Below are 23,281 nucleotides of genomic sequence, written 5' to 3'. Positions count from 1 at the left end.
TTCAAATCACCCACAACTCTAATGGACTTCAATGGGAACTGGGAATGTTTTGAAAATTAGACCCAATTTATTCATTTTATGAATCCAATTTGGGAAATGTTGGCCTTAGACATTAACATCAAGGACAGTTATGGCCTTATCACATTTAGTGTATCCTCTGCATCCAGTCATTGCTTACAGCTTTGGTTGAGCAAAGACAGGACACGTCTACTATTTTCCATGGCCTTCTCGGGTTAATAAAAAGGTGATCAGTTTAGTAAACAAGAATCAGTGAACTCAGGTTAAAATAAGTCTCCACAAGACCAATTTCTCAGGCCCCATGCCGCAAGGCTGCTTCCTAGACCTGGCCAACTCCAAGATATACACAGGCTCCTGCTGATCCCTTGGGCCATACTACCTAATCCATAGGGGGGGGGGAGAGAGGGGGGGAGAGAGGGAGGGATAGCTCAGTGGTTTGAGCATTGGCCTGCTAAACACAAGCTTGTGAGTTCAATCCTTAAGGGGGCTGTTTAGGGATCTGGGGCAAAAATCTGCCTGGGGATTGGTCCCCCTTTGAGCAGGGGTTGGACTAGATGACCTCCAAAGGTCCCTTCCAACCCTGATATTCTGTGAAAACACAATCTTTGAACATAAGAGATCAGGTCTAGTACAAATAGCAGCTTTTGCTTGGACAGTTTTGCTTGCTTCCTTCCTTCCTTCAAATTTTCCAGCCAGTTGGGATTTCCCTGGTAGTCCCGTTTTCATGTCAAACAAGTCAGATGTAGGCTACATTGTTTATTATTATTTACTACCACTACTAAAAGAGAGAGAGAGAGAGAGCATTCTTGATCACTCTCTTGTCTAGGTATTTATGTACCCATCACTGTAGAGGCTGAACCAGAGCTAGCATTAGGCATAAGGAGACTAAGCAATTGCTTAGAGCCCCAAGCAGCTCAAGGTGGCCCCCATTTGCTGTTTTTAGTCCGAGTTGTAGGGGAGGGGCAAAAATATTCCTGTTTAGGGGCCACTGCCTTTGGGTTGAACACTATTTATTGGCTTTTATAACAAAGCATTCTATTGATCATTAGTCTATTTATAGAAGTTATTTATAAATAATATGTAATTTTGTTCCTCTGTGGTTTTCTATAAAAACCAGAAACTATCCAGACTACATCTGGAGAGATAGCACCAGTTTTGTCATCTCACATGGCATCAGGAAGGAGATATGAAGAGGCAGACGACAAAGAGAGGTATATATACAAGTAGAATGTGGTTGTGTGTTTCTTAACAGTGATTATCCAGTCCACCCAGCCTCACTCCTTATGGCTTCCTTTGAGTATGTCTACACTTCAGCTGGGGAGAGTGTGATTCCCAGCTTGAGGAGACATGCTCACGCTACTTCTCATTGTGCCAGGGTAGCGTAGCCACAGTAACATGGGCAGCCGCTCGGGCTAGCCACTCAAGTATGTACCAATGGCTACGTTTGTACTCGGGGCAGCTAGTTCATCCCACCGCTCGCCATTGCCTGTACCACCATGGCTACACTGCTATTTTTAGCACGCTAGCTCAATGAGAGCTGGGCATCATACTGCCAGCTCCAAGTGTACACATACCCTTTTTCTCCTTTCTCTATTTACAACTCCAAACCTTGTCTCATGCCAATGCCTAAGCATGGAGCATCCTCCCAGTTAACATATGCCAAGCCTTTTCTCTTCCTTCAAAATCCTCCATCAAACCCATCCTTTCCATAAAATATTCTGGATACAATGACTGCACAACACTCTATGGCTCCCCAGATATTACTGAGCCATACTGTTTGACTGCATTGTACACCTGTCTGTCTTTAAACTGTATTACACACAGAAACTACATTAAAAGAATGTTAAGGTTGCAAAGTCAAGCACTCAAGAGTTAGGAAATGCCAGAATCCAGGTTACCTTTGCACTTTAATTTGGCCCCCTTGTGAGTATGCATTATGACATGTAAGCAGAGTCAGGATAAGCTCTACCCTGACATCTGGTGGTGAATTATGGCGAGGGTGGAAAAGAACTTCAGGGGCTGATCTTGTTTGCATAGGCACACCCACCCGCCTAGCCTGGGACAACAACAACTAAAAGTGGTTACTTTGGCTGGTGTGGGATCCCCAGTTTCTCTGTTATTGGGGCAGGAAGAATAAAGTGTTGTTACCCTGATTCTGTGAATCAAGGCCAGTGGAACTGTTGTATGACAGAGGGACTCACCAGTAACTAAGTAGCACTTGCTAGACAAGGGGCTTGGGTTACAAAACCCAGTGAATTGAGGGGGGGGGGGGGGAGAAGAACAGATATGTGTGCCTGATGATATGGGCCCCTTTTCAGGGCCTGGAACACCAATTACACTACTCCTCTCTCTCTACTGTTGAATAGCAGAGCTAAGTTTGCTTCCACTAGGAGTCTAACTAGAAGTTGCTGAACTGAATTTGCTTTGGGCCAATGGTGCACCAGCACTGGGGCTCCCCTACTACAAGCTGAAATCACTAAAAGAACTAAAATTGCTGAGCTGAGATCACTGAGTGCTGTGTTAACCAGTGGGGAAGCCTGAAGATATATTGCTAAGCAGCTGGCAGAGCTGAGCAGTTTGTGGGATGGTTGGAGCGGCCCACGGAATGCGGAGCAGTTTGCGGGGATGGCTGGAGGAGCGGAGCGGTGCGGTGTGGCTGGTAGAGCGGAGCCATTCGTGGTAAAGGCTGCAGCAGAATTCCATGGAGAGGTGGGGCAGTTGGCCTTGGACCACGTAATGTGCCCCTTAACATCCCCGTGTGCCTCCCCCCCCCGCATTTCTGCCCAGGCTGGGGGGCGTAAAACTCTGCAGATAAACTTTTGAACTCTGGGGCGGCACTGACCAGGGCCAGAGACTTTGGGGTTGTTGGACTTTGGGGTGATTGGACTTAAGACCCTGAGGGGAAAAGGACACTGCCAAATTTACTTGGAGGTGGGTCTTTTGCTCATGGTTTGTGTTATGAATCCTGTTTGTGGTGTTTCCCCAACATAATGCCACATTGTTTCCCTCCTTTATTAAAAGGCTTTTGCTACACTCAGACTCCATGCTTGCGAGAGGGGAAGTATTGCCTCCTAGAGGCACCCGGGGGATGGTATGTAATTGTTCCAGGTCACTGGGTGGGGGCTCGAGCCGGTTTTGCATTGCATTTTTGAAACGGAACCCCTAGATACTGAACCCGGCCCTTGTTGCTGCCAACTCAGAGGGGCAGAAGGGTTACAGACATAGTATGTGATTATGTAATTAAATACTATTTCCCCCCCCCCCCCACAGTGCAGGGAAAGTCATACTCAGTCCCAGCACGGAGCATGCTCAGTACTGATGGAATCTTCAGAGAATTTAGCTGCCAAACTCTAACAAGTCTCTACGGTGCATATTGAACGATGATTTTTTTCAAAGGCTTGCATCTGACCCAAATATGGGCAGATTTTAATGGAGAGGGCAAAAGACATATCCCTGACATGACAGCCAGCCCCCTGCCAAATGTTATATCCCTGGCTCCATAGGACTGAGGCTCTAGAGCTCCTCAACTAAACATCTGTAAGAATTTTGTTACATGGGCAAAACAATGTATTTTCCTCTAACCTTTTTCTGAGAAACAGCTGAACCATATTTGCTGAAAAATTTCCAAAGAGATTCAGCCTGAGACAAATACCCAGCACTGAAAATTTCAGCCCAAAATGCTAAAGTTTAGCAAAGTTATAAGTATCTGGAAACAGGATCTGATAATGGGATGTCAGGCTACCTGTGCCACCTATAATACTTCTCAAGGCAGGGATTCTGTTATTTGTCTTGCACTTTCTGCCTACTGTAAAAGTACTGAGTACACCTATAGCACTAAGTAATGGTGTGAGTGGAAGGAACAGAAAGCTATAGAAAACCTAAAAATGTTTGAGACCCAGAGAGAAAATGCAGAAAACCTAAAAATATGATTGGCCAAACTCTGTCCTCTGATTTCAGTGGAGCATATGCTTGGCTGTCTATGGCTCTTTTATTCATGTATCCAAAGGTATAATTTAGCTTCAAATTGTACTCCTACACAAAAGAAGGTCCTTAAGGAGATCAGAGAACCTAAGGGTTGAAAAAGTTGTCTAACACCATTTGCAAAAGTTACCTGGGTAGCTTCCCTCCAACTAATCTCCACGCTTACCTTATCTATATACCCCTGTCTCACACCTGCCCATTTAAAAAAAAACTGTAAACATACAAAATAATCCTAATACAAACAACAGCCTTCCCTGCTGTCTTTCCCCTTTCCCTAGCTCCCACATCGACAACAAACAACAATACGTGAGTTTATGGTAAGCTCCCTATTCCAGGGAACTTCTTGTCCTGTATTTCTGTGAAGTGTCACACAATTATTGTACTATATGAATGCTACTAAAGTAAAGTTTCTACAGAGTTAAAGAAATAAGATACAAAAATCAGACAAAAGCAACAAAAATTTCCATCACAACAAACCATGAATCCTGTAAAATACATCAATTGTTTGACCATGCTCTTTATCTGCCTTTCCCTCCCCTTCTAATTACCAAGAAATGCGTGTTAATTAGATGGCCACAGAAAATGCCTGATTCTTCTCTTCTGCCTTGTATGTAATTTTCTTTTACGCCAGTCTGTGCGTCACTCCATTTTGAAGTCAAAGTCAATCACTTGTTCTGAGAAAATGAGTTTGAACTGAAACCAGACTTTTTATTTGGATACTAGGTAGATTTGATTTACAGTGATATTATGGAAGAGTACGCAGAGTATTCCAAACACAAGCGAACTGCAGCACACTTCTAATATGCTGTTCTTTGAGGGTAAATGATTTCAGTACTAGAAAATGTTGGCTCTAAATTGGTTCAAATCTTTAGAAGATTAAGGGTGTCTTGTCTTAATTTTAGATAATACTGTACAACATTCACACAGAGTAATTTAGAGATGCAACTTATTGCACAGGAAGATGCAGCATGTATTCCTAATTGCAATGCTTGTTTTATTAATTTATCTTTTTTGTTGTTTGTTCCTGGAATAATTGAGGAGATTATAATTTCCCCCAATGTGTTCATTAGTCAAAATTTTCCTGCAAATTTTCACAAATTTCATGTATTCTGTGAGTTCCTATTTGATGTTTGATATTTAAAATTCAAGCTGCGTTGTTTAGTTATGATTGGTGACAAATCACGTCTGCTTTCTGGCTCAACAATACATCAACAATCATGTTTCTCATGCAATTCAGAATAGGTGTTTTTTTTCCTCAGTGAGTACTATTGCTGGTTATATGTGTTGCATGAATGTTCATGGGAAGCGAATGCATAAGGGGAGCAAACAGAGCTGAAGCATATTTGTATTTAAGTCTGAATGATTGTTTGAGGAAAACTTTTTGTGTTATTCACTCAGCTCTAGCGACAGTCTTAGTGGCCTCGTAAGTCACTCAACACGTAGTAAGCAGTGGGAAGCCCCAATCCTGCAAAAGGTTTACATGTGTTTAAATCTTCTGGGTTGACTTCTAATGCACTACACCGCATGTGTAAAATTAAATAAGCAGATAAGTTTTAACAGGAATGGGGCCTTTTACTGTTTACAATGTACATTTATATTTAGGATATCTTTAAAAAAGAGCTCACACATAATTCATTTGATTGGTTGGGATGGAACAATGCCTTAACAGACTCATCAGTATATTCTATCCAGAAGAGGGTGATTCAAAAGTGTTCTTTGAATGTTAACAGAAAGCTATCTTCCTGGGCCTGCTTCAGATGTATCTGGTCCATTTGAATAACTTGTGTGGACTAGTATGAAAAGAGGCCATCAGACAGAATTTAGGCCACACTCTTCCTTGGTGGTGTATTCCTGCCTGGTGCAGAATTAGCTCTTTGAATCAATGGAGAGAGACTGTTTTTGAGAAATTCTACCTGCAATGTTAATTGGATGCATGCCATGCCATAACCCCTTCCTTTTCAGCTGAGGTTAAGAAGTGACAAGCCACCTTTAATTTCAGATAACAGAACAATTGTACACGACTTATACAAGTTAGTTGAAAAAAATTGGTGGTGCTTTTTTATACACCTATAGCACCAGAACCTGTATTCCTTATGCAGGCCCAACACCCACAAATTGGGAGGTATGCAGGATCAGGCCAAGGAACCATTTATATGCAAAATATACTTTTGAAATGGACTAGATTTAAATAAATAACACTTTGCTCCTCTGTAGTGCCTTCCATCTAAGGGTGTCAAAGCACTTTTATAAGTCCCGTGGAGTAGAAAAAAGTATCCCCATTTTACAGATAAGAAAACTACAGTGAAGTTAGGTTAAAGGGGAAACCCTATCCTTGCCTCTTTGGAGGCACCCTGGACAATGGAACTGGTGAGGTTCTGTTGTGTTAGAGGAAGGGAAAATGCCAAGATTGCATAGGAGCGTGCATATCCCCTCTGCTGTGCAGAGCTCAGCTTTTGGAGATACCACTGGATGCTACGGTGCAGGGTAAGTGGGGCAGGGACAGAGAACTTGCTATTCCAACCTGACACAAGAGAATGGGAGTTTAAACAGTCTGCAGAACCCACTCCAACCATTGGGCTGGAGTAGCCTCCATGGACGGCTCCACACCCTGAATTTGGGCGGGGAGGGGAATTCCTCAGGTTGGAAACCACACAGAAAATTTGCCCCTATGAAACTTGTCCAAGTCCCACAGCTAGTCCTGGCAGAGCCACAAACAGAACCCAAATCTCCTGACTTTTGCGTTAGTCTATTAGTCTCACAAGTAAAACACAGGGTCCACTCAAACTCCCATGGGAGCTGCTTCTGCTTGCAAGTTTTATTTAAAAAAAAAAAGGAGGGGGGGGGAGAATATCAGGGGACTCAATCTATTTATTGTCCCATGAGAGCAGTGATAATACAAAATAATATTTCTATTCATTCAGGCACTAAGTGGCCTTATTTATTTATCCATAATCTTTTAACGATGACATCAGCTGTCAATGCATTGGAGCCTTAGGTTTTCTTAACATTAATTTCTTCAGGAATTTATGCTGACTTCTTTTAAAAATAGTCTTGAAAATTAAACAAGGGTAGATGGTGATGCTAACATGAAGGAATTTGTTTATATTTTTAAAAAATGACCTATTTCAATTCCTTTCAGTTTAAATTAAACAAACATAGTAGTAGATATTCTGCGTTCTTCTGATGAATATAGTAGGGGAAAAGTAGGGGGGGAATAGGGTAATGGGATACAAGGTGATACTTCAACTTAAGACATTGTTTCACATTAGCCATATTAATTACTGAAGTCAGCATGTGAAAATGGAATAAGTGTCTGCCTGGATTTGTGACTTCAGGAGTAGCGGACACTGCTCAGTATCTTACAGGATTAAACTATTACATGTATTTTATGCACACATACACTTTGCTATAGAACAAAATAGACCTGATTACTTCACTGCCTTGCACCATCTTTACTCACTTACACATGTGCCAAAATAAGTGTAAAACATTACAGGCAAAGTTCTCCAGACCTCTGAGCTAACCACACTACTTATGCAGCTCTACTCAGGCACAGTGGAGAACTGAGACCAGTATAGTAGCCTTATTTTGCCAGTAGAAATTTCTTGAAGAAGAGTTGGGTATATTTGTTCTGAAAGATGGTGGTGAGATTTTTGTTTTTGTTTGTTTTTTTAAGGCTGGTATGAGTGACAGATACTGGTTTAAGTCACCGTGAGGTTCTATGTTTTCACAAAAAGGTCAGACAGAATCAAGGGATAAATATCACCTTTTCAAAGCTCTAGCCACCTCATGATTTAGCTACGTCTACTGGATTATCCGTCTTTTCTCCTTCAGAATGTTGTTCACATCACTGCGAGCTCTTTGTATGGTTTTAATGCCTCCAACCTAGAGTGCCATTCCTAGTTTAAATCCTCTATATTTTTAGATTACTTTGACCTTGGGAGATAGAATATTGTTTTGAAAAGGGATTATAAATGACATTAGCGTTTGCTTACTATAACACATACCTGGTTAAGTGTGACAGCATTGTCTGTAAACCTTCTCCTGAGTCATCCAGCAAGAATTGCTTTTAGTTTTAAAATATTCATTTTATTATTGAGACACTGAAAACAGAACCTTTTTTTTAAAACTGAATTTAAACAATTATAGGTACAATTTTCAAAAGCACTCAGCACTGACCTAACTCTGCTCACACTGAAGGCAGCGTTAAAACTCCCATTGCCTTCAATTGGAGCACAGTTAGGCCAGGGCTGAGCACTTTGGAAAACAGTCACAGGTGAGGTGCATGCACCTTTGCTCAGACTCACATGAGGTAGAAAGGATACTCTTATGCTTCTGTACCAGGTTGAACAAGTCACAATCTCTTCTTTGCCTCTGTTTCTTCATCTGTTAAAGGGGGGTGATAATACACAGATACCTCACCAGGGCATTGTGAGGCTAAATTAATTAATGGTTTGAAAGCATGGTGAAACTCTTTAATGGAAGGTGCTATAGAATGCAGAAGATTAGCATTATATTAGGTAGGGGCACACGCGCATGCACTATAAACGATGAGACGTACCCAAAATAGCAACAACTTCATCGTCCTGGATTACTTCCAAAGACCCTGAAACCACAAAGCAAAGGCTGTCCACACTCTCGCCAGCATGGTAGATCAGATCCCCGGGGGCACAGTGTACAGTCTGAAATTCCATGGCCAGGGCTCGAAGGCACCCATCGCTAGCCAGTCTGAATGCTGGGTGCTCCTTGAAAACTTTGCGGTTCAGATGCACACAGATGTCTGCTCGCATATCCTTAGGGCAGATCTGTAAAACCTAAAAGGAGATTAGATCATCAGTTTCTGTGCAAGAGTCCCAGAGCATTCTATCGGCTGGTTGCCTTCATTGTGTCATCCCATTTTTTTTTAACCTATAGCAGAGTTTAAGAACTACAGCATTCTTCTCAGACATTTCCATCCTCAGTTAAAAGAAAAAGCTCTAACATTAACTTAGTCTCCTTTACAATACCAGAAGGAAAATAATGTTTTATCTCAGCTACATTCTCTGCTGGATATTAAATTACTAGAATAAATGCTGCAGGTTTTTAAAACAGTAAAATTAACAGCACAGCAATGCACAAAGCTTGTGTAAAAAAGACTGCTAATGCCATGGGCTTGTATTTGATGGATATTTCATTCTTAATAGGAAAATTCCATGAAAAATCTGCACAAACTGTGCATAGTGCATTACCTACTTGGAGTGTGCGTGATAAGGGGAGTCATAGATTCCTTTAAGCTAAATAATCAGAAAACATATTAACCTATCGTGGCTAACTACAGAAGTATAAACACCTCACCCGCTGGCAAGAATGAACAGAGTCCTTTGTGTGTGAGATAAGTTGTCTTACACCCGGTTTTCCATAGTGGGGAATCTTTAACCTTCCAGGGACAACATTTCTTCTAGTGCACCATCCTAATGGGTTTCTGTTTATCAAGCCTTTTTTATTAACATACTTCTATCTTTATATGTATATTTGTGCCACTGCATCAGTGATCCTGTTGTGTCCAGTGTCACATCTACCTTGGGAGATTGTTGATATGCTACAGACACGAGTGAAGTGGGGACAGTGGATTTGCCAGTGTACATACAAATTTAAAATTACTAGTGAAAACTCTGGAATTGTACAATACGTATAGGAATTTGGGATCACAAGCTTTCCTGCAGGGTTAATCTCTGATGGACTGGACATCAACACTCATTATTTGAGAGAAATAAATTGAAAAGAGCAGATGGCGTTTGCCTCATTTTTCTCAAAAGTAACTACTTCATCCAATTAAGGAACAACCTTCATGAGCTCCAAAGTTACTCCCATGCATCCATCCTTGATGGAAGGAGGGTGGTGGTTTCAGTGCAAAAGCTCATAGGTATTAGGGGCAAGGGTAAAACAGTAAATAGTTAGACTTATCAGAGACCAGAGACTATAATAAGGGACCACCATGGTACAAAACTAGAGTTCCAAGGCCCATATTTTCAAAGACAGACATCTATATGGCATGTTAACTATGCATGCAGCCCTGCACACAGCTTCTTATTTGTGTATGCAAATATGCCTCCAGGGTCAAATCTTCTATCACTGGCCAAAGCCTAGGTACCAGGCTTTGCTCATGAGTCCTCTACAGCAGTGGTCTCCAAAGTGGGGTGCGCACATCCCAGGGCGTGTGCAAGAGGATCCTTGGTGGTGCGCGGCAGGAGGTGCGCGATCAAAAAAGTTTGGAGACCTCTGCTCTACAGAGCTGGAGGGATGGAATTCTACAACCAAGAGTGCAGTGCGCCAGAAGAAAACTAATCGATAGCCACTGTAAGAGTCCCCTTAACTACCATGGCTCCCTAGTCTGGAGGCAAGCGGATCTGTTGCAGATCCTCTAAAGCTTTAAGTTTTCTAGTCCCACCCCCAAGGGGCCATGCTACTATAGGATGCAGTAGTTCTGCAACTTTTCAGGCTCTACATTCCCACATTAGGAGTGAGGGAACACCATTTGGCTTGGACACACACAAATGAGGTAGTTAGCTGTACACTTACCCAATTTACACTTGGAATGTTTATGTTCACACATACGTACCATATTTGCAGAAACTCGCCATTCAGAGATTAGCCTAGGAAGTGTGTGTGCGCACACACACTTCCCAATTATCTTATTGTCACATACATATTTTCCGGTGCTGTTATAAGTGGGGCAATTGCAGGAAAACCTCTGATTTTGCTAACGATGACTTTATGAAGGCATACAATATAAACCAGCATTACTGATGGTGGTGAGCTGACCAAGTGGTTTGAAGCGAAAACTGTTGTCCAACAGGTATGCATATTCAGTCCCATACTTTTTGCTCTATTCTTAGAAAATTTCTTGTCCAGTTCCCTGAATAACATTGGTGGAGGCCACAGGATATTAGGACAAATGTCAAGCACCTTGACTTTGCAAACAATATCATAATGGTAAGGCCTACGGAGGAATATAACCAAGAAGCCGCAACTAACCTATACACAACAGCCACAGAATGGAGATTAAAATCAAACAAAAGACCAAACTAATTGAAACATGAAAAATCAAGGAACAGCCTAAACTCATCATTAACAGTGTCGACATTGAACAAGTAGAGAGTTTCTGCTACTTAGATTCCATCATAAGGTATGACAACCACTATGAAGACAACATTGACAAGTGGATAGCTACTGCCAGGAGAATGTTCACTTGCCTGAATATAAATGTTTGGAACCTTAACTCACCATGTCCATGACAGCTAAAACTAGTTTATATACAGTGCTCAGTGTACCCATATTACTTCATGGTTATGAAACATGGGTACTGATAAAGCATCTGGAGCAAGAGCTGCAAATATCTGAAATGAGTTGCTTGCACCATATCCAGGTATGACAAGGTTAGACAGGCTAAAGAAATGATGACATCCATAGAAGACTAAAAGTACAGCGAGTGACTACAATCATCAAAAAGGTGCCAACTACAGTGGTTTGGCAATGTTGCTAAAATGACCCCATACTGCCTGCATAAAATTGTTCTGTATGGAAATAATGCATGGAGAGAGAGGCAGCAGACATCCACGGAGATAGTGGTATAACATGGTATATGAAGCCATCCAGGAAACTCACCTACAGGGTCCAATGACAGCTCAAAACAGAAGTGGATGGAATCCTCTCATAACTTTGGCCCTACCCAACCTTGGTGTTGGAAGGAGGAGACAATGATTTTATGAAACTCTCATCCAAAATGCTTCTGGCTCCCCCTATTGAATAGGAGATTATTGTATTTCTCACTCCCATTTTAGAGAAGTTTGGGGGATTGCCTTCAGATTTTCAAATATGTTAAACCCACTATAGGTAACCCTTGATGCCTATGAGAATTCCTAGGACTGTAGTAGCCTTTCATCAGTATGAATATCACAAAGAAGCCAAATATGGATCATCATGGATTAGTTAGTGTTTGCCACTGGTTCCTGGTTAAACTTGATTAGAATGACATTTGCAAAACCTGAAGGCTTGCCTTTGCTTTTAGTTGGTTATTCATCCCCAGACTTACGCACAATCAGCACCAGTTCAAGCACCATATTACAAAGATTGATTCTGAGGATAAGTTCACCTTTAAATATTTGTGTTACCTGTAGCGGGTTACATTATATTACACACTAACAATGGCAGCTGTGCAGGCATGTGGAAGTGATACCATGTTTTATTCATTATGCAGCATTCTGGAAGTTGTGGATGAATGCAAAAGTCAATGGAGCTCAGACTTGAGAATTTATGGACTGGTACAACCATTAGTCAGTGGTATATTTGTTAGTCCTTGTTATAAATGTTGAGGCTGATTTTTTTTTTGGTTTTATAGCCATAAATATTGGCGCTTATGCTTCCAAAGTGTCAGTTACTGAAAGCTACATCATATGCTCTTTGAGATTCTGATAATTGGAGACTTTTCATATTAAAATAATTCTAGAAAGTGAAATGAATCAGATGTGATTTAATTTGAGTCTTGCTATCTCCAAAGGCATTCCCAGCAGTACGTATCTAGTATTTCCGTTTTAAGCAAGGGAAGCCAGGGATGAATCGCAAATATTTTTACATGCAGATTACTTTTTGTTGCTGGAGCATTCCACTGTACTGTGTGCCCTGGGTGTCCCCTGACCATCCTTTCCAGGTTATATTCCTCCGTAGGTATATTCCCAGGTGGCTTTACATCCTTCCCTGAAGGCCACAAAAAGCAGTATTTGTGAGGATATGATCAGTGCCGCTGCTGATCAGTACATCCAGCACTGCAATATCATTCCTCCTGGAGAACTGCTGTTCTGGACAATACCCCCTCGAGTTGCACTCTGGGATCCAGATGGCAGAAAGCAATGCTAAAGAGCCCCATCAGGAAGTCAAACAGTCCCGTCTTCCTATGGGACTCCAGGCAACCATTTCCAGGCTGCATCTGCTCAGCCCATCTCTAACAACGTTTTAAGTGCTAGAGAGCAATAAGTTTGTTTGTTTTTAAATTACATCATCCACCATTTTGAACAATAAATTAAACAACCAACCAGAAGGCTGGTGATGGGAACGTTGTTGTAATTTCCTGAATTAATAGCCCTGGAACACGCACCAGGCTCATTTCTCTGTTAACAAAAGGAAAACAATATCCATCTCTAGAAAAGTAGGCACCTAATATGAAGGGACTGAAGAGAAATGTTTTTGTTTTGGTGAAGGTGTATGTTATCTCAATACACACAAAGGGAGTTGTGCCTGTAAATCCAATGAATTAAGATGAGAATATTCCCCTACTAAAAGGAAGATCCCAAACTATCTTATTACAAGAATAGCTAACCTATATTAATAACCTATACCCTGAATGTCTACATGGTAATCAATACCCCTATTAATATGTGACAGGAGCAGACTCTGCACAGAACCACAGTTGCAACATGTGCCTCTCTCTGAGGTCAGGCAGCTCATCCGAGCAGTATGATCTTGTTTCCTCCCAACCTCCTTTTGGGTGGCATGCATTCCTTAGGGCCCAGATATGACCAACCCCGACACCCTAGGAGTACAGAAACTGCAATTGTGCCTGGCCCTGGCACGGAGGGTGAAAAGGAAGGCAAGGCTGCCTGTGCCCTGTCCCCCTGGATACTCAGACTTGATCAGCGCACAGTCTAGCCCAGGGGTTCTCAAACTGGGGGTCGGGACCCCCTCAGGGGGTCACAAGGTTATTACATGGGGGAGTCACAAGCTGTCAGCCCCCACCCCAGACCCCACTTTGCCTCCAGCATTTATAATGGTGTTAAATATATAAAAAAGTGTTTTTAATTTATAAGCGGGGTCGCACTAAGAGGCTTGCTATGTGAAAGGGGTCACCAGTACAAACGTTTGAGAACCACTGCTCTAGCCCTACAAGACTATAAAACCTATTACCATCAATGCAAATGTTGTTTGTTCGATGTAATCTTGGCATCCCAATAATTCAACAGCTAAAAATATCAACATTGGGGATTAAATGGTTTGCAAGCTTGGAAGAGCTTTCAGTAAGCGATATGTTTCCTTCAGGTTGTATTCTCTCACCTTTTCAGTATCTATCCCCCTGGACATTGACCAAGTGGAAACGATATAGTCCATCACACGTTCGCTCAGACCTTTGGGCACTTGGTAGAGTTTAAGGAAGTCCCGGACGCTGTTCAGCATTTCATGGTACCGGTTTGTGTTGGCATACATTTGCTGAAAGATGGTTGTCACGTTACCAAAAATGGTTGCATACAGAAGTGCTGTAAACAAAAGAAAAAAAGTAAGGTAGGTATTTTCCTAAAGTCTCAAAGAGCAGCAGACTGGAGAACTACGTAATAATATGTTGTGTTGGTTTGTCTGCCCTCTCACAATGTCTGTGTGTCCATATATCCAAGGGCAACAGTAATGTCAGGTCCACAGAAGTGTATGTGATCACTTCACCCAAGTTAGGCTGGTAAAATCTTATAACACACAAATACAAACATTTCTGGGTCACTTGTAGCACTACAAATTCAGGATGGCTGTATAATTTATGATGGTGAGCATTGGGAAGTGAAAGGGAATTACCAAAACATATTCTATACATTTGTCTTTGTCCATCAAACAATTTAGTAGCATCAAAAACCATATAAAAACAAAATGTAAGATAAAAGAATGTTAAGACAAATAGTTTGATAGTAAATAGTTCAAAATTTCATCTATGGTCTATTGCTTCTGTGTTAAAATGCCATCAGTGACAGATTTCCCAGCTTTAACTGCATTACTACAGTAGTCAGTCGAGCCATCATTATCCACCTCAGCGTGACAACAACAATGCATCAAAGCACAAGAGAGAAGACTTCAGGAGGGGGAGGGATAGCTCAGTGGTTTGAGCATTGGCCTGCTAAACCCAGGGTTGTGAGTTTAATCCTTGAGGGGGCCATTTAGGGATCTGGGGCAAAAATCTGTCTGGGGATTGGTCCTGCTTTGAGCAGGGGGTTGGACTAGATGACCTCCTGAGGTCCCTTCCAACCCTGATATTCTATGATCTCTTTAGGCCATTGAGACCAGAGGAGTAGGTCCAATCTGGATTTAGTCCAAGGCAGGGCCTTCTCAGGCGGATATGCCCATGCGTGGAACTGCCTCCTTGAGGATGCATAACCATTTTCAGAACTCATAAATCCTTTCTCCTTGAACCAGCTTGCCCATTTTCCACCTACCCTTCTGGACAGATGGATAGGGAGCTGGTGCTAGGGGAATGTAACTGGACCACTCTCCCTACTTCAGTCACCACTGTATACAGTGTCCAGGGGCACTTTTGATAAGTATCAGAGTTCAATAAATTATTTATGTATTCATGGGCCAAATCCTGAGGACCTTACTCAGTTTCAACTCAAATCACACCTCTCCTGGGATCCATAGTGCCTTAGTATAAGCACTGCTTAAAAGCTGAGAAAGGTCTTCAGGATTTTGCCCAACATAACTATTACATAACCCTATTAAAATACATATATTTGCTAACTTAATCACATAGAGCAAGTGTAGCAGAACACCATAAAAAAAAGAAAAACAGGAAGGCCAGCTTTTAAAATCAGATAACCAAGAGCTGGTTGGACCTTGGGCCAACCCCTTGGACCAATTCCTCATCAGTTTTTATTTCGTCCTTATGCTGACAAACCCTTCCATTAAAGTCAAGGGGTAACTTGATCACACTCAGTACCTCCAAAACTTTGATAATGGGCTCTTCAGTCTAGCAGACAAAGGTATAGCACAATCCAATGGCAGGAAGTTGAAGCTAGACAAATTTAGACAAATTAAGACAAAATGCTTAACAATGCAGATAATTAATAGAGCGGTGCAAAAAAAATTCAATGAGCAACTTATTTGCTGAAAAATGCAGTTTCTGGTCACAAAATTCAGGTTGAATTCGGCAAATGATTTGGGCAGAAAAAATGAGGGAGTTTTTCTTTTCAAAAAAGTCAAAATGGTTTGTTGCAACATTTTCTAAGAGAAATGTTTCAACTTTGTTTCGAAACATTTAATTTAGAAATTTAGATAGATTTAACACAAAGGGTAAAAATCACCCCAAATATAAAAACATGTTTCGGATCAGATTGAATAAAATTTGGGACTTCGGGGGGTGGCAGGGTAGTTCATTTCAGCAAGAAAAAAAAATTGTTTTTTGGGTCAACCAGAAACAAAACAAATTTTTGGTCCAAACTGAAAAATCAATTTTTTTGTCCCACTCTAGTTACAAGCTATTGGAACAACTTACCAAGGACTCTGGTGGATTCTTCATCTCTGGCAATTTTAAAATCAAGATCTGATGTTTTTCTGAAAGATCTGCTCTAGTTCAAACAGAAATTCAGGGAAGTCTATGGCCTGTGATATTTAGGAGGTAAGACTAAAGGATTACAGCAATCCCTTCAGTTTTATAACCTACGAACCATTGGGAGTTCTGCCTGAATTTGCATTGAATGAACACTGAAGGAGGACTTAGGGCATTTGGCCTCGTGTTAGTAGTATTTTCCCCTCATTCTTTTCACATTTCCTAAAGGAGGAAAGTTAACAACTTTCTGGTCAATCTTTGCCCCCATCAGAATGAGGTTTTGCCATCAATGAAATTAATAGTAGGTAACAAATCCAATTTCCCCCCCGGATATGTTACATGTTGGGTTTTACACCTACGATAATTACTTTACATTGTATTACACTACATTATGTTGTAAAATCATAAGGCACAACACAACTAGGGGAAGCAAACAAAATATATCATTTTAAATAGGATAGCTAATCAATATCCAATTGCATTGTTTCATGCACTATAACCAGTTGTTGAGAGCCAACACCTATCACTTGATTTCTCTGCTGGTGGTAGAAATACATAAATATTTTAAAGCCAATGCAAGCAGCAGAAGGTATCCCACAAAATATGGCAAATAGGACTACTGGGTGTTTTTTTTAAGGTAGAGTTATGCTATGACACCAGAGGTATGATTATGTCTGTCCCAGCAAGCACTTAATGCTGAAAGGAAGAGAAAAGGTGGCTCTGGGTTCTATTTACCTTTAGTGTGGCAAAGCCAAGCCCTACCCAAGCTGACTCAGGTACAGAATGGACCTAGAAAAAAAAAAAGTCCTTGCAGTGATAGGCCCAAATCAAAAACAGATCTAACTCCAGATCTGAATCCAAACTTTATATCTATATAAAAAGGAGCCCAGCCAAAATCATGGATCCAAAATCCCTGAAATGTGAGTGTTTAAAGTGCAGATTCACACTTCCCTAATAAGCCCACTAAAGAGAGAGATTCAACCCTCAAATTTGGCTATCATCTCATGTCCAGATACAATGTTCTGGTCCATCTCAGCTTTCATAGACCCAGCCTTTGCACTACATCCAGGCAAATGGGCTTAGCACAAAGTGGCTGCATGGGAGTTGCAGTAGATGCTCATGCCTCTTCTAAAAGAGAAGGAAGATTCAAAGGCTCCATTCCTCCTTCTCCAGGCATGCCTCTACTCCTCCGCTCCCTCTGCATAGGGATACAGAAGACCGTGATTGGAGCTGTGCAGACCCTGGAGGTGCAGACCTCCTGCACGAGCTCTTCAAATCCTTTCCCACCCTTCTGCTGCTGCTGCTGTTAAAGGCTCTTCACAGCTGTGAACAATGGGCAGGATTTGCCCCTTCATGTAGTTCTTAAATGGCTTTTCTTCCACCAATCAAAATCAAGATTTCAGCTTGTGCTGCTGCACAATATATTATGCAAACAGTCAAGAAGAATAATTTTTATATGGATTTTGCCTGGTGGTGTACAAATGATTTCCTATTTATTTGTAGCATTAAGGTTTGCATGGGCTAAACGGTACCTAAAAGCCTGCGGGATGCAAATACCACATCTCATGGAGAAAGATGAAGAAATGCTTTTATCAATACATTTAATATAAAAGCAATTTAATCAGCAGATTTTCTATTTAAACACTATCACCTTTTTCCTTCTAGATGCTCTTCTGCTACCTGGACGCTAAATATCACGGCCTAGATTCAACTCTGACTTTTGCTGGCTTATCTGGCGTAATCCTGAACACAGGGCATCCAGCAGTGGAAAGTCCACCTGGAAGGAATCTGTGACAGCCCAAGGAATCTATAAACCCTCTTCCACTGGGTAGCCTTCAGCTAGCCAATGCAATCCCCAAAATGGGCAGCACTGAGTAGGGAGGGGGCATGGCAGTCAGCAAGGTTAGCTATGGATTCAGTACCTTCTGGACGGCTTTCATTGGCGGGCCTTTACTGGAGCAAACGCTGTCTATTGTCACCTATGGAGCAGTGACTCCGGCTGGCTCAGGGAGTAGGAATTCACAACCCCTCTGCCGCGACGGGTAAATTGAACCCGATGTCTCCGAGTTATTGTCCAAGAAAATCAAGCAATGTGAAGTCTGGTGAAAAACAACACCCAATACTTCATTTTGATTAGTACGTGTGTGCAATTTAACAGCAATTTCAATTGCTAATTGCAGCCACTATGCTCCGATATTACAATTACCTTGCCAAGGGAAATTATTGCCGCATACATGAATTTCTTATTAAAAAACACTCCAAATCTTAATTTATCATTAGTTAACCATTTTATTAGGATTAAATGGACACAGAAAGGATGAGGATTATTTCAGTCTGTACGGGGGGATAACATTAGCATATTGCATATTGACCCGTAATGTTTCTGCAGAGGATAGCTAGTTGCATATCTTCACTTCTTTCTACAAGAATAATGAAATGAATCCATAATAAGATGTTCAAAGCCACAGAAGGAATTCAGAATCAAAATTCTTCGCTTTCAAAGAACTGGGTGGCAAAACAAACTCCTGTTTTCAAATTGAATGTTACTGCTCAAACACTAAATTGCAGTAGGGTTTGCCAACCGTCCAGGATTGTCCCAGAGCCTCCAGCAATTACTCTTTGATTAAAGATTATGTCATGTGATGAAACCTCCAGGAATACGTCCAATCAAAATTGGTAACCCTAAATTGCAGGCTAAATGTTGGCATTAAGCTGCTGCCCTGTATTGGTGGTCCAGGGGAAGCTCTCTGGAGGCACTGAGCCTGATGTACTGTTGCTCTACGGCTGTTTTGTGCCAGCTCTGCATCACCTCCGCAATAGCCCATTTAGGGCTGAATGGAGGTGGGGCAGAGGAAGGAGGAGATGGATCTGAGCAAGAGGCGGTGTGGTCAGGGTGGATCGACAGCCCAGCAGTGGCCTATAAAGAGACAGCAGTTAGGACAGCCCCGAGGGGCTTCCCCAGCCTGCACCAAGGTCTGAACTAGTCCGCAACAGCCCTGAATGGGAGGCACAAGCTGCCTCCCCTCCATCCTCTCGCCTGCATCAGCACAGGAGTGAATCTGGCCCAGTGTGTCACAATAAGAGTTTTCTGTGCAGATCAATTACAGGATCACGACCTGAGCAGCCATCTCCACATATGAACGAAGGAGAAGCATCAGTGACATCCACCTTCCAGATGTAAGCAGGGTCTGAATGAGCTTTCCCCTGACAGCTAGTGATAAGCTGGGGGAAGACCATGTTTGCACAGACACACTTACCCAGCCCAGGTGCGCAACTTTGTCAAAATGATCAATTTTGGCTGGTTATGGGTGGCAAATCACTCTAGGATTTGAGTGCAGGGGTAATGAAATGTTGTTATTGTACAAGTAATGGGCAGCAGAACTAGCATGTCCTGGTTGAGGGGGGTCACACTAAACTGAACCTCACTTGCTAACCAGAGGGTAGGGGTGTCAAATCCCAGCGAAGATGAGTGAGTGGGGACAGGCGTTCCTACCTAATGGTGTAGACTCTGCCTAAAGAGTCCTAGACACCATTTGACCTGTTCCTCTCCAGTGTTTAATGACAGAGCTGATTAGACTCAATTGAGTCTCTTTGTTTCTGGTTGGGGATTGCTAGCGCTGACAACACTGCTGACCAGTTCTAGAAGACTAGCCTTAGATCTTGCGTGGGGACAGTGAAAGACAACACAGAGACTGCACTGGCCGTGAAGTTCCCCACTACCTGCTGAAATCACTAAGAGCTGGGTTAGGTAGCAGAACTTCAGAATGTGATTTCGTGGGAGCAGCAAGCCTTGGCGGCTGGTGGCAGCAGAGAGCCGCAGCCAGCAGCAGCAACAGCAGAGAGATGGTGGCCAGCAGTGGCAGCAGAGAGCCAGTTGCTGAGGCATTGCTCGACACCTCCCGCCCCTCCCACCCACCCCGCCCCAGTGGGGGAGGTAACCCTGTGAACACACTTCTGAACTCTGGGTCTTCACTAACCAAGGACCGCTAACTGAGTGGGGCACAGCAGAGGGAGAGAGGACTGATGCGTAAAAGGGACATTTGTTCATTGGACACTGAAGCAAAGGACACTGCCCAAAGCACTGTGGGGTCAGGTTTGCTTATGGTCACATGCTTTTGAACACGGTTGAGGCGTTTCCCAAATTAATGCTTGGTTCCCATTCCCATTTAACAAAAGTTCTCTTTCATTATACGCAGACTCAGTGCTTGTGAGTGGGGAAGTGTTGCCTCTTAGAGGCGCCCAGGGGTGGTTTTAGGTTTCTCCAGATTACTGGGGGGCGAGGGGGGGAGGCTCAAGACACTTCTGTTTTATATTTTTAAGAGGAACCCTTAGATATTGAACTTGGCCACTGCTACTGCCAACTCCACCTGGTAGAAGGGTTACCTATACTATTCATCTATATCTGCACCAACCAGACTGGACAGCAAACAAACCGAGTTCTCTCAGCAAATGTCATTTCACACACAGAACTGTCAAACAGGACAGAACGGCTTTTTGTCTGCCAGTTACATTTTCTCTGACAAAAGTAAAACACATTGCCCCCAACAATGTGGCAACCTATTAACTATTCAGTCCGTGTCACCTCATTTAAACCAGTATTTTAATAACATCAAAGATAAACGCACAGTAATTTCTACAGCCAATTACTCGCACAAATGAGTCATGAAGGTCAGGCACAGGTTGCAGAGGTCACCTAATAATTTGTAATTTCTAATGATCTAACAAGTGTAAAAATAAATAACTCCACGAGAAATGTATGTATATGGATACCAAAGTGAGAGACCCCTCTTTAGGGTTTGATTTCAAAACTGTAAAAGACAGAAGTTTCTGTTTAAAGTAATTGCGAGCCTCTCAGTCTTCACAATTACAGATCTGAATGCTGTGCATGTTTCCCAAGATGAATCATCAGACTGATTATGATCATGCACTCATCCCAAGCTCTTGCGCATGTACAGATTATATTCATACAAACTATACAGCAACAAATTATACCAATGTCCAGTAGTGAAAACCCTCCCAACAACCTTACAATTCTACATGGAACTGAACTTTCTACCTGTCTCAAAAAACCAGCAGTTGAGAATTCTCGAAGTGAGCTGGAGGATCTAGCTACACAACAGTTCCACTTGATAAGTAACAAAGACTCATGTTGATTGACTAGGTTGTTCTATGTTGGATACTTTTCAAAGAGTTTATACATTTAAGTTGTTTACTGGCTTGTAATGTATGTTTCATGAACAAGTTTCATCCTAGATTACTACAAATAATTTTAATTCAATAAATGGTTGAGTGCATGCTGAGACTGGAAGATTCATTACACTAATTCAGCAAAACATGATTTCTAACAGGACACTGAATGCAATGAAAAATTAGCTGGAAAAAAAAAGCAAGCATGCCTAAAGCAATTACAGTCTAACGATTATTCAGATAACGCATTTGTGATGTCACACAAAATTAACATCTTATCAGCTAAAGAGAAAGAAGCTGAAATTAATGAATGTATGAATGTAAGTGAACAGGCTGATTGTTTTTAACATATGATTAGGATAACATGTGATCTTGTAGCTAATCAAGATGATGATTACAGATTACTTATGGTTATTCCTACTGGGAGTTCCCAAATAAACCAGAAGTAGTTTGGAATCATTAAATGCAAACGTGTGATATTTGTGTGCATGTGTGAAAGGGAAAGGGTTGGCTACAAATTATGATCTGGGGAGGAATTTCAAACTGAGAGCTGACATTTCAGTAAGTAATTGTTTAAATTTCTAATTTTAGAATCACTTTTGGTTGAACTGTCACTGACAGCTCAATAACTTTTGAGCAATATAAGCTTGACTGAAAAATTAATAAGGACCTTTCTTAAAAATCTATAGTTCTAAATGGGTCCCGATTATCAGCTCCCCAGAATTGTTAGGTTTATGGCTTTGTGATAAAATTGATTTACTAAGGTTTAATTTAATACTTTGTGGTAAGATTTCACACTAAAATATTTTTTTCTGAAAATATATCTTTAAATTCTGATTAATAAAACCTATAAATACATAATTCTCGGGTCTATTCTTTAGCTAAGCAAACCAAAATTAAAACAATTTACGGAGAAACATGGGGCGGTTGGTTAAATGGTTGATTAAACTTACTCAACCAACATATTTTATTCCATAATTACCCTAATATTTTCACTTGGTGAGAAAAGGAATTATATTAGCTATGATGTAATCAGTCTACCGTACATGAATTCCTGCATTCACATCTTGGAAAACTGCCTGTTTCCAAGGTTAAGGGAAACCACTACTGGGAACTGTGTAGAAGAGGGAATTCCAATCACTGGGAGGCATCCCATCTTTCCTGTCTCTCCACACTCCCCCCCACCCTGCATACACTTATGGGCTGTCCCACCTCACTCCACTGTCAGTTCACAATCTCAACCTCAGGCTGGAAACCCACCATGGAGAAGTAAGTTGCAGCATTAGCTGAGGCAGGGGTAGAGAGGAACTGTCCCATTGCCATTAATTGAGAGAGTTTGAAGCATAGGGTCAGCAGCAGCAGAAGTGGAAATCCAAGGTAGGCCCTTATGATTATGAGAAGCCTCTTTTGATGGGGGAAGAGAAGCTGTGTTCCTCCTTAGAGGGAGGGCAAGAGACTGGAGCAAAGTATGCTGCAGTCTGAGTTAAGGCCCCTATGAGTTCACTCATAGTTGTGTGTTCTACGGGTAAAGTGCCCTCTGCTGATAACTAATGGAACAGCAGAAGCACACTGCACTCCCTCACCAATGAAAACAGCTGCTTTGCAGGAGGATTGTCAGTAAAGTTTATGCACCTGGTAAAAATATAGCTGATAAGGTCTGGAAAAAACCCCAGAGCAACAGTAGTTGTTTTTTTCTCCCTTTTCCTGACTTCAAAGAAAGCAGCAATGCAATCTATTGAAAGCGTGGGTAGCATGAACAAGGAT

General features: G+C 41.8%; 1 protein-coding gene across 5 annotated transcripts in view; it reads right to left on the bottom strand.

Moving 5' to 3' along the window:
- The window catches only part of KCNH1 (potassium voltage-gated channel subfamily H member 1), a 330,953-nt gene that overhangs the window by 138,212 nt on the left and 169,460 nt on the right, over positions 1-23,281 (bottom strand). For all 5 annotated transcript variants that reach the window (XR_010599908.1, XM_065589522.1, XM_065589524.1 and 2 more), the window contains 2 exons: positions 14,083-14,282; positions 8,561-8,813 (listed from right to left, as the gene is read on the bottom strand). Coding sequence is in view for 4 of the 5 variants with exons in the window: in XM_065589522.1 (XP_065445594.1) it covers positions 8,561-8,813; positions 14,083-14,282 (453 nt within the window). In the remaining variant the exon portion in view is untranslated. The remainder of the gene's footprint in view (positions 1-8,560; positions 8,814-14,082; positions 14,283-23,281) is intronic.

Source organism: Chrysemys picta, chromosome 3 (genome assembly GCF_011386835.1).
Source record: "Chrysemys picta bellii isolate R12L10 chromosome 3, ASM1138683v2, whole genome shotgun sequence".
Lineage (NCBI taxonomy): Eukaryota > Metazoa > Chordata > Testudines > Emydidae > Chrysemys > Chrysemys picta.
This window is presented reverse-complemented; position numbering and strand designations above follow the sequence as displayed.